Source organism: Tiliqua scincoides, chromosome 7 (genome assembly GCF_035046505.1).
Source record: "Tiliqua scincoides isolate rTilSci1 chromosome 7, rTilSci1.hap2, whole genome shotgun sequence".
NCBI lineage: Eukaryota > Metazoa > Chordata > Lepidosauria > Squamata > Scincidae > Tiliqua > Tiliqua scincoides.
In genome coordinates, this window is record NC_089827.1 from 80,068,032 (window position 1) to 80,080,193 (window position 12,162).

At 43.1% G+C, this 12,162-nt stretch overlaps 1 protein-coding gene across 1 annotated transcript in view; it reads left to right on the forward strand.

Moving 5' to 3' along the window:
* The window catches only part of MYRFL (myelin regulatory factor like), a 75,919-nt gene that overhangs the window by 49,262 nt on the left and 14,495 nt on the right, over positions 1-12,162 (forward strand). The window contains exons 11-16 of the mRNA XM_066634527.1: positions 6,923-7,123; positions 8,412-8,520; positions 8,807-8,916; positions 10,259-10,425; positions 10,922-10,985; positions 12,010-12,098. Of these exons, the coding sequence (XP_066490624.1) occupies positions 6,923-7,123; positions 8,412-8,520; positions 8,807-8,916; positions 10,259-10,425; positions 10,922-10,985; positions 12,010-12,098 (740 nt within the window). The remainder of the gene's footprint in view (positions 1-6,922; positions 7,124-8,411; positions 8,521-8,806; positions 8,917-10,258; positions 10,426-10,921; positions 10,986-12,009; positions 12,099-12,162) is intronic.

Consider the following 12,162-nt stretch of genomic DNA (forward strand, 5'->3'; position numbering starts at 1 on the left):
TCTTTCAAACAAAGTCACAAAGTCCATGTCATTTTTACTGTTTGCAGGTAGTAGTTTATTTCAAATTGATAGCTCTCAAGCTTCATGCTTATTTCTTTAAACATAAGCACTTGGTTTACTTGAAAAAGAATCAGCTCTAACAAGATATTAAAACCCGAAAACATTTTACTTTTTTTTATATGGCTTTGCAGGCTTCAGTTTAAACTTTGAAACAAAAAGGAACTCATTTTTTTTTCTTTTCTCTGAGCGATCTTGGCTAGCTTCTCAGAAACTTTTGGCTTATTTCTTAGAACTTCAACACAGAACTTAGATCATAAAAAAAACTTCGGTTTACATACAAGCCTCTGTTATTGCGAGCATACAAATGAACTTATAAGAAATAGAACATACAGATCAAAACAAACTCACCTAAACTTATTTCTTTTGTACTTTGTGAATGCATAGTGCTGCTTGTTCAACTTTGGAACGTTGAGGTTATTATTTTTCCATTATTTTAAAAATTATTTACTTAAATCACCTTGCTCCTGCATTTGCAAATTTTCTTTAACTTTCCTTTACATACTTGATAAGCTTGTTATTATACATGGTAGAAAACAAAAGAAAATACAAACGAAAACACACATATGCCAAATGGCAAAACACAGCAAAATTAATTACTTTATGTAATACTTAATCAACTCTATACTTAATTAACTCTATACTGCCAGCAGAAGCGTCCTTCTGATGGCAGCATCATGAACAATATAACAACACAGTGGCACACTAATAGAATAGGCCACCCAGGTACCAGAAGAGAACTGGAAGGGGTTACTATTTGAACTTTAACTAAGATAACAATAAAGTAGCATAGCAAGGAAATTTTTTCTTAAGAGATCATTACTTTTCTAATTATTATTTTAATTCACAATTTGAATGTGCTCTAAAAAAATTTCCTGTAGTTAGCTTACACAGACACTGTTAACACATATTTATTGTATTGGCAACCTTCAGTCTCGAAAGACTATGGTATCGCGCTCTGAAAGGTGATTCTGGCATAGCGTCTAGTGTGGCTGAAAAGGCCAATCCGGGAGTGACAATCCCTTCCACACCGGGAGCAAGTGCAGTCTGTCCCTGGTCTGTCTCCCTGGCTATGGGCCTTCCTTCTTTGCCTCTTAGCCTCAGACTGTTGGCAAAGTGTCTCTTCAAACTGGGAAAGGCCATGCTGCACAGCCTGCCTCCAAGCGGGCTGCTCAGAGGCCAGGGTTTCCCACTTGTTGAGGTCCATCCCTAAGGCCTTCAGATCCCTCTTGCAGATGTCCTTGTATCGCAGCCGTGGTCTACCTGTAGGGCGCTTTCCTTGCACGAGTTCTCCATAGAGGAGATCCTTTGGGATCCGGCCATCATCCATTCTCACGACATGACCAAGCCAACGCAGGCGTCTCTGTTTCAGCAGTGAATACATGCTAGGGATTCCAGCACGTTCCAGGACTGTGTTGTTTGGAACTTTGTCCTGCCAGGTGATGCCGAGGATGCGTCGGAGGCAGCGCATGTGGAAAGCGCTCAGTTTCCTCTCCTGTTGTGAGCGAAGAGTCCATGACTCGCTGCAGTACAGAAGTGTACTCAGGACGCAAGCTCTGTAGACCTGGATCTTGGTATGTTCCGTCAGCTTCTTGTTGGACCAGACTCTCTTTGTGAGTCTGGAAAACGTGGTAGCTGCTTTACCGATGCGCTTGTTTAGCTCGGTATCGAGAGAATGAGTGTCGGAGATCGTTGAGCCAAGGTACACAAAGTCATGGACAACCTCCAGTTCATGCTCAGAGATTGTAATGCAGGGAGGTGAGTCCACATCCTGAACCATGACCTGTGTTTTCTTCAGGCTGATTGTCAGTCCAAAATCTTGGCAGGCCTTGCTAAAACGATCCATGAGCTGCTGGAGATCTTTGGCAGAGTGGGTAGTGACAGCTGCATCGTCGGCAAAGAGGAAGTCACGCAGACATTTCAGCTGGACTTTGGATTTTGCTCTCAGTCTGGAGAGGTTGAAGAGCTTTCCGTCTGATCTGGTCCGGAGATAGATGCCTTCTGTTGCAGTTCCAAAGGCCTGCTTCAGCAGGACAGCGAAGAAAATCCCAAACAAGGTTGGTGCAAGAACACAGCCCTGCTTCACTCCGCTTCGGATGTCAAAAGGGTCTGATGTGGAGCCATCGAAGACAACAGTGCCCTTCATGTCCTTGTGGAAAGATCTGATGATGCTGAGGAGCCTGGGTGGACATCCAATCTTGGGGAGAATCTTGAAGAGGCCGTCTCTGCTGACCAGGTCAAAAGCCTTTGTGAGATCTATGAAGGCTATAAAGAGTGGCTGTCGTTGTTCCCTGCATTTCTCCTGCAGTTGTCTAAGGGAGAATACCATATCAGTGGTGGACCTGTTGGCTCGGAATCCACACTGCGATTCTGGATAGACGCTCTCTGCAAGTACCTGGAGCCTCTTTAGTACAACTCGGGCAAACAGCTTTCCTACAACACTAAGGAGAGAGATGCCGCGGTAATTGTTGCAGTCACCCCTGTCACCTTTGTTCTTGTACAGCGTGATGATGTTTGCATCCCTCATGTCTTGAGGTACTCCACCTTCTCTCCAGCAGAGACAGAGGATTTCATGCAGCTCAGTGACAATGATCTCTTTGCAGCATTTTAGGACTTCAGCAGGGATGCTGTCTTTTCCAGGTGCCTTGCCAAAGGCAAGGGAGTCCAGGGCCACGTGAAGTTCTTCTAGGGTTGGTTCACTGTCAAGCTCTTCCAGCACAGGCAGGCACTCAATGTTGTTCAGTGCTTCTTCGGTGACTACATTTTCTCTGGAATATAGCTCAGAGTAGTGCTGCACCCAGCGTTCCATCTGCTGCACCCGATCCTGGATGACCTCGCCTGTGGCAGACTTCAGAGGGGCAATTTTCTTCTGTGTTGGACCTAGGGCCTGCTTGATACCATCATACATCCCCTTGATGTTGCCCGTGTCAGCTGCTATCTGTATCTCGGAACAGAGCTGGAGCCAGTAGTCGTTAGCACATCTCCTGGCAGTCTGTTGGACTTTGCTGCGAGCAGTTCGGAGGACCTGCAGGTTGCGCTCACTGGGACAGGCCTTGTATGCTGCTTGAGCTCTCCTCTTTTCCTCAATGACTGGTGTCAACTCCTCAGAGTGGGCTTCAAACCAGTCTGCCGCCTTGTTGGTCTTCTTGCCGAATATGGACAAGGCAGTGTTGTAAACGGTACTCTTGAAATGTTCCCATCTGTTGGATGCATTTGCGTCGGCCGGGCCTGGAAGAGATTCCTCAAGCGCTTGTGCAAATTCCTCCCCTTTTCTCTGATCCCGGGTCTTGCTGGTATCAATGCGAGGTCTTCCTTCCTTTTTCGTGTGATACAGTCGCTTTGTTTGCAGTTTCACTCTGCTGCACACCAGGGAGTGGTCAGTGTCGCAGGCAGCACCATGATAAAGGTATGAGTTTCTTTTCATAAAGTCCTATAAATTTTTTTATAAAGTTAGCAAACACTTCTAAAGTATCTCTACATAAGAAAGCATTTTCATATAGCTTTAGTTAGGTACACTATTCACAAATAAAGTAGTCTGTCCTTAGTATTATTTAAAGTTAAAAGAATAGATTTGCAAAGTCTAAAGTACTTCTTTTACAGAATATTACTCTTTTAAAAAGTTGTATAGTGTGCATTTGAGCATTGTGTCAGCCATAAAATAAGCTAGCTTCTAACTAAAGCACTAATCTAAAGACAACTTATGTCTAAAGAGACTTAAGTTGGCTTGTATAACAAGGCCTTTAAAGTATAAGCAGCCATAGATGCACAGCATCAGGTGACACGGATGCTCGTTGCATGAGCAAAATCTGCATAGTCTGACAAATGTAAGAGTACTACGAACTCAAATATTAAAATTACATATTGATTCACTAAGGATGTTGCACTTTATGCAAGAAAACATGTGTTTAAACACATATCTCAGTTACTGCTATCAATAGCAGCTTTGCATGTTACAAGAAACTTCCTAAAAGTTGCGTTGTATTCTTTAAGCTACACCATTGATATAGCAACTCTCTTTCTTGCTATAGTTTCTGTCATCATGACAGGTTCTCTTTCATAGTTAGTCTCCCAAGTATCAAGAATGTACCTTTCCAAAGCAATGCAAGACACTAGAGTTAGTAAGGCTTCAATACCAAAGAGTTAAGGTGTACTTAAGAAAGTGTAGTTAAAACTAATTGTTTTAGTAAAATATACATACAGCTACATACAAAGGCCTAGCAAAGGAGTTCAAACAAATATATATGTCCCTAAATCAGTAGTATAAAAGTGTGACCAAGATAAACACCAAGATGTTTATTTTGGTCAAGAAAAAAAACGAAGGATTGTTAGAGATTTTAGGGGTTAACCTAACTTCTCTCAGAGAAGGAACATTAGGAAAAATGAATAGTGTTTTTCTGTTAAAAACAAGGTAGAAAATGTCAAGATGACTTGCAGAGAAAAACATGTGTGTCATAGCATTCCCAAAAAGAACATTCCAAGGTGTTGTGAAATCAAAGTGCAAGCCAGAACTTCTTCATACATGGATAACGGATTTCCCAGTGAGGGCTAGAACTATGCACCAGTATGCCAAATAAGGAGAGGGAAGTAACATGAATATCACATGAGTCACTTGTTTTTCATAAAATACAAGTATAGAAGTTTTAGGTGTGGTTGGGGGAAGAAATCAAAGATCCACCATAAGGTAACTTAAAACCTGTATCCCTCCAAATCTATTCTTAAATCTGTAAATAGCATGTAAATAAATTTTCTATATGCTTATAAAAAAGTCTATGTCTGCTTAGCAATTTAACCCAGAGACCAAGTCCCAAAAATCTCTCTATCAGAGGAAAGAGAGTCTGCAGGAAAGATGGATGGGACAATGGATGGGAGGAGAGGATATGGATAGGAGAGGATCTCCCCAAGAGAGGATCTTGGGAGATAAGTGGTCCTTATCGCCTAACCTTTGACAGAGAGCAAGAAGGCAAGGACCCAATCTGATCTGCATCCGAGATTGCGCTGAAAGGGGAGGAGGTGGAGATGACAGAAGCCCATCTCCCTTCTTCTTTGTTGGCCTTCCATAGTCAGGTGAAGACCATTCTTGTTAAATAGGCCTTTGTCTCATAGATTTGTTAAGTTTCTCCTCCTGTTGGTTGTTTTAAAACTGATTTAATTGGACTAAACTGCCTGTCCCAGACTCTCTTCTTTTTACGTCATTGCTTTAACTGTTGTTTCTTGTTGGAAATGAGCTTGAGCCTTATTAATGGACAGGAAGGATAGCTGTATTAACGAACAAAGCAGGATTTTTTTTTTTTTAAAAAGAAATAAACATAATAAACGTTAAACCAGTGTTCTTTTATTAACTCCTACAATGCCCATGGAGAACTTATCAGCCAGTCATTTCTGATCATTAGTAAAGATCAACTTAACAAAAGATGGCCATCCACCGTCCATTTATAGACAGAATGTTGAAGATAGTGGCTGGTTACCTTTAGTGAAGCTTGTGTGTGTGTGTGTGTGTGTGTGTGTGTGTGTGTGTGTGTGTGTGTGTGTGTGTTGGGCAAATGACTAACAGTGACAGCTGGTTGATTTTAGTTTGAACTAATCATTTGTGTTGCAGATGGTAAATTCTCCAGGAACTGTGGCTTGAAACCATTCAGGTCTCTGAGCCTATGCAAATATAGTTTACATGTGATTGCAGTGATTGATTGAATTATTTAACCATTTCCCATCTTTCCCCTCCCCCAAACGAGGTGCCCCCAGGTAGCTTACAATGCATAAACATCACAATAAAATACAACAAAGCAATAAAATCAGAATAAAACAATGCCGTACTTAACAGCCCCATAAAAAAAGAGATGATGGCATAAATAAATTGCTATAATGAAAAGGTGATTTAGAAAAGTGTTAAAACCTCGCTGGAAAACCTTCTACTATAAGCAGAATTCCTATGGTAGCAGGGTTGCTTTAAAAGCTTGGAACATCCCCAGTGTACCGCAGGGCACACAGGGTGGGTAAAGGAGGAAAAGATCTTGGGATTACAAGATTTAAAAACTTGGTAAGCTATGTATATTCTCCTGTTATAACCAAGGCCTTCGTTCAAACAAAGGTGGTAGATTTCAAGATTAATGGTTGAGATTTCAAATTTTCCCAAACTACTTTGACCTAAATTAAAAATCTGTTAAGTTTGCCCCTACTTAAAATTGTATTACTTCATTTCTATACGTAAAAGAGAAGTCCCTCTTCCAATGAGCACACGTTACAAACTGACAAACATCACGGGCCCAATTCAGCACTTTGTGGCAGTGCAAGGAGCCCATGTGCCCACAGAGCAACAGAGGCTCTAACAGCTCTTAAGCCTACCACTGCCTTACCCAGCCCCTTAACTCCAAGCAGAATGGTGGTGATAGTTGCAACACCACTTACATAAACACAGAATGCAACAGTCAGTTTCCCTACCAACTTCTTCACATGGTCCCTTTGAATAAAACAGAAAGTGTGGGTTGTGCTAGGCGCAATCCCAGTGCATTCCACACTTCCTGTTTTATTTAAAGGGATCACACCAGGAAGGAGACAGGCAAGGGAGTTGACTTGATGGTTGCCTCCTGATCTGCTTCCTGCTCCATCCACAGTGGGTTGGAGGAAGGTGGTGGCAGCGAACTGGGGTTAAAGTCATCCTGAGCCTGTTTGCCACTCCTGGCAATCCACTGCTCGACACAAGCTCCATTGTTCATGCTATCTATGGGCCAGCCCTGCACATAGCTAATTTCATTCAGTTTAAAATTTACCATTAAATTTACCTGTAGGAAATGAATGTTTAAATGACACATGACTCCATTGGAAAACAGGTCTACTCATTTGTATTCTTCTAACTTTACAATGCTTTCAGGCTTCCAACCCTGGGCAGTTTGAGAATGACAGTGATATGCTCTGGCACCGAGGACTTGTTCCAGAAGCCACCATCTGTCATGGTCGAGTAGGCATTAACACGGAGACACCAGATGAAGCTCTGGTTGTCTGTGGAAATATGAAAGTCATGGGCTTGGTCATGCATCCATCTGACAGCCGAGTCAAACAGAATATCCAAGAGGTGAGTCCTATGGGAGGAGTTCAGGTGTGTTCGGTTTACACCAGATCATGTAAATGGCCATGATGAGAAGGGCGCGTGTAAATTCTGACATTACTGCATTCTTACTTTGTGAGATAGCCACATTTTAGGTTTTGTGGGTGGATGAGACTAGCAAGGTGTCAGGTGGATGGTTACAAGAGTACAACATTACAAGCTCACTGGGGAAAAATTTTTTTAAAATGTTTCTCTTTGTATAAAAAAAATCTATTTAAAAGGAATGCCTACCACAGGGGTGTCGAGGTCTGGGAGCTGGATGCGGCCTGCTGAAGCTTTTCATCTGGCCCTCAAGCTCTCAGCTGCTGAGCAGTGCTGAGGTGGCACAGCTGAAAGGGCGACCTGTGTGATAATTGGGTTTCCCATATCTTGAAATATTATCACATTTTGCATATTTTCCCTTCTGTCATGAATGCTATTTGGCCCACTGTACGAAATGAATTTGACACCCCTTGCCTACCCTATGGTTGTCTGATACCGGCATTTTGCAAGTTAGGATGCCGGTGCTTTGCAAGTTAGGAAGATGGGCTTACCCAGTGGGTGAAAAACCTGCAGTGGCTATTCTTAAAACCCTACATCTGCCCTCCCAAAATGCAAAAGAATAAGGATAAAAGCATAAATTATAGTTGGTTAACAATAAGAGCACAGTCCTACACTTGCCTGGCACTGCTGTATCCTGTGGGGCCGGAGGGGCAGCCAGAGGTGTCCTTGGGGTAAGAGAACATCATTTCCCTTATCCCATGTAGAACCTGAAGGCTCCAATTGGTCTACTTGGAGCTGCACCAGCTATTTAGCTGGCACAGAACTGAGGAGTCTGTGCTGGACTCAGAGGCCCAGGAGGAGGGATAGGATTTGGCTGCAGCCTCTGCTGACGTTCCTGCCCTCCTCCTGTGCCTAAACCACCCCCTGGCCTGCCATCCCCACCTCATTTTGCCCCTCCCTGTGTAGTCCTCACCCTCCCCCCCACCCTGAAACACCTTCCTGCCACTCGGAGGGATAGTTACAGCCCAGCTCTCCTCCTCTTTGTTCCACCAGTGGGAGGCTCACTAGTGCCTCTTGTTGCCTGGCGACTATAATGTGCCTTATATACCAGGGCAGTACAGGTTGCTGGTGCTGCCCTGATGGATGATTGGTCTGGGAAACAAACTCTAACAAGCCAATGAACTGCAGCCATGTCAAACTTCTGAAGTACGTGTGTGTTGCAGCCTTTAACAAGACTCAATTCTAATATTTTAATGTATCTTTGATCAATTAGGTGGATGCAAATGAGCAGCTGAGAAGAATAGCACAAATGAGGCTGGTTGAATATGACTACAAGCCTGAGTTCGCATCTGTTATGGGAATTAACCAGATCCATGAAACAGGTACTCCGTCAAGCCATCAGCTGTTCTAGTTTTTCAAGCTCTGAATCTGTCCCGACCTCTTCCTCACAGGAATACCCTGACCATGCCTTTGTCTTCAGACCAGGGACATGTGGTGGGTAGGGAGGCAGATGAGGCAGAGCCTCCCCACCAGAGTCCTTTGAAAAGCACCCCTGCCCTGTGAGGAACACAAACACTCCCAACCGATGAGACAGAGATTACAGAAGTCATCTTCTGCGGGTATTTTTTCTGCTTCTGGTTGTACCCATTTCCTTATATCTGTACACAGGAGTAATTGCCCAGGAAGTGCAAGAACTTCTCCCGCGAGCCGTAAAAGATGTAGGAGACTTTACATGTCAAAACGGAGGAAAAGTTCGTAACTTCCTCATGGTTGATAAGGTAAAGGGTTTTTGCTTGCTTTTGTTTTAAGAATGGTTGTTTTAAGTTGGAAGCAAACCAAAGTGTGGTTTTGATCACGATCACATGTGCAGTGGCGTAGCTAGCGGGGGTGCAAAGCACTAAGACTTGCAGGTGCCTGAACAGGACATGCAAGCAGCCCCTCCCCTTCCCCTTCAGAGCCATTCTGGGCAGGGGAAGCAAAACGGAGGTGTACGCCTGACTCCGAAGGGGAGGGGCTGCTTGCACAGTGCTTTGCACTCCCTCTAGCTATGCCTTATATGCATGGGATGCTGGACTCGATTGTGGGTCGGATGCATCAAGAGTCTTCTTACTTACTTACACACTTAGCTGTAAGCTAAGCAACCATGTAGCTTGCATGTTCATATTGTCCACTGGCCACTCTTCCATGTGTGCAAATATGGGGCAATCCTTTTGCAGGGTTGAATGACTTAACCCAGTTCAGCGGTAGGAAGCAAGGCAAGCTCGTAGCAGGCCGGCAAGAAGGCCTGGGACTGGTATTGTCTCTTCAGTGCCATTTATCCCTTTGCTCAGCAGACTTCTCTAGCGCTCGTTTCAGAAATAGCATAAGGGACACTCCACTTCCATCTGTCTTTTCCTCCCTTGGGAAGCTGTGTTGGAGTTGCAAGATGAATGGTTCAGCTGAGCCTGTTTGCACCATCTGATAGGCACAGAATGTACTGTGTGTTGGGGAATTCTGGAGTTGTCTTTGGGAAACAGTTTGCAGAGGAAAACATTTAGAAACCTCAGATGCCTGTCATGATATATTTAGTGTTCAGGCACAACATTAATTCAAAACAAATGTTTTAGCGTGATGGTGCATGAACCCCTGTACTTTATTGCTGAGTCTCTTGCACAATCTCTCACTGGCAATTTCCTGCAGATGGAACATAATTTATTTATTTTTAACCAGTGATCCAACTATTTAGGAGGGAATTTTATGGTCCAAAATGGCCCTCTGTTTACTTTGAAGTAACCTGTGTTCATGTTATAGGCACTCAAGCTCTCTTTGGGGTAAAATTAATGAGCTACTTGCCAAGGCCAATATCCAACAACCTATGCAATTAGTTTCATGTATATAAAAAGGTTTTGGACTTGTGTTTCCTGAACAGCATACCCCGATGCTTCCAGGCACATCTTTTCTGAAAATGAAACGTCTTACAAACGGCTTCTGATATTCTATTTTGGGGGAAGGGAGAAGGATCTGCTGTTTAAGCAAACACAAGATAATGTAGAAATTACTCTGGGATGTGTAAAGTTCTTCTCTGGGGCTTTGCGGGATTTCACATCTTGGTGAGTGACGAACTGCTCTGTTGTTTTCTAGGACCAAATTTTTATGGAAAATGTGGGTGCAGTGAAACAGCTCTGCAAATTAACAAACAATCTTGAAGTCAGGATAGACGAGTTGGAAGCATGGAATAAAAAACTGGCTCGGCTGAAACGAATCAACAGCTTAAGGTCTTCTACAACCAGTGAAAAGAACCCCGTGAGGTATCTTCATTTCTCACCAGGGCATGTACTCGTATAAGACACACATAATTAAAAAAACAACAAAAACCTGAGTACAGAAAGGTATGGTTGAATTAGTTCAAGTTTCTGGTAATTATAGGCTTGGTTTTGTATAACTCTATTATTATTATTTAGAGCTGTGAAGGATGTCATCATCATACTTTAAGAATGTAGTGAATTTATCTAAATAATTATCTCCATGGTCCTAATGGCACTTCAGTACAAATAATTTCTGGAGACGCCATGTTCTTCTAACATAGTTTTTAGTGGGACATCATTTTTAAGCAATTGTCCACCACAACTTTTGGAGAAGAAACTGGAAGAAATAATTCTAAGCAATTTTTTAAAATGAAGATAGCATTCATCTTGGCAAGTTCATGGTAACTGTAAATGAGTCCCCTCCCCCATCCTGTCTGTAATATTTATTTTTCATTACTTACAATAATGAATTGAGAAAACAAAGCATATTTTATTCCAGGAGATGTAGTCAAGCAACCTCTTGTTTACCATCAAGAAAATCAGTTCCTATAAAACCCAGGAAGGTGAGTAGAATTAAGAATGTTGATTGTGTGTTTCTCAGAGAGAGACTAGATCAGCAATTTTCAACCAGTGTTTCACATTGGTGTACTGTGAAAGGTCCACAGGTGTGTCATTGAGAGTTTGGGGCACAGTGTTAAAAATATCTGAAAAACTGTTCTAGGTTCTGCAGCTCTGTTTCTAGGGCAACTCTAGGAACAGACAATTCATTACTAGATAGTTGCCCTAGAAGCAGAGTCTCAGAACCTGGACAAATCTCCCAGAAGCCAGAAGTTACATCACAAGAGGCAGGGACCACAGAGGTCAATGTGCTGTGAGAAAAAAATGTTGAATATTATAGGTGTCCCATGCCAGTTGAGCTAGCCTGATTTAAGAACTAAGGGCCCAATTCCATCCAACTGTCCAGCACTGATGCATCTGTGCCAATGGGTGTTCATTGCTTTCTGCAGTGGCCAGGCAGTCATGGAGGCCTCCTCAAAGCAATGGAATGTTTGTTCCCTTACCTTGGGGCTGCATCGGCTCTGGACAGTTTGATAGGATTGGAACCTAAGGTAGTAAAATGATCCAGATTGCTCAAACAGTTGAATTGAGTGCTGCAGGTGAAAGAGCAATGCGGCTCCCCCGAGGGCCCAGGCACATCCATTCAGCATCCTCTTCAGGCATAGTAGAAGCATGCCCAAATTCCATCCATGCAGCCCTCTCTGGGATTCCATGGTGTCTGGGTAACAAAAGAATCCTATACAAATTGGATCCACAGTGTGGATCCTGGGAAAATGTAAGAATCTCCCCCCCCCTTATAGCCACATGCTATGTGGAAACAGGCACAATGACTTTGCAATGGTTCTGTAATGAGCCTTCCTGTCCTTTTAGACTTTCTGTCCTTCCAAGAGTTAAATCCATATCAGTACCTTAATACTGATGCAACTCTGTATATGCAGGAAAGGGTTGTGAGGGGTTCTAGAAATGAGTGGTGCCCCTTTCATGCAGCCATCCCTGAATTGCCATATTCCTGCCTTCCCCCCCCCTTAGGTGAGTTTTCCGAAGAAAAACCAGGCATGGTCCAGTACCAGGATTTTTCAAATAACTGTAATTGCACTGGTTGCTGTGATGGCACTCTGGTAAGACAAGTCTATTGATTAACTGTTAGGTTCATTCATTGACCCATTCGTGGAAAACCTGAAA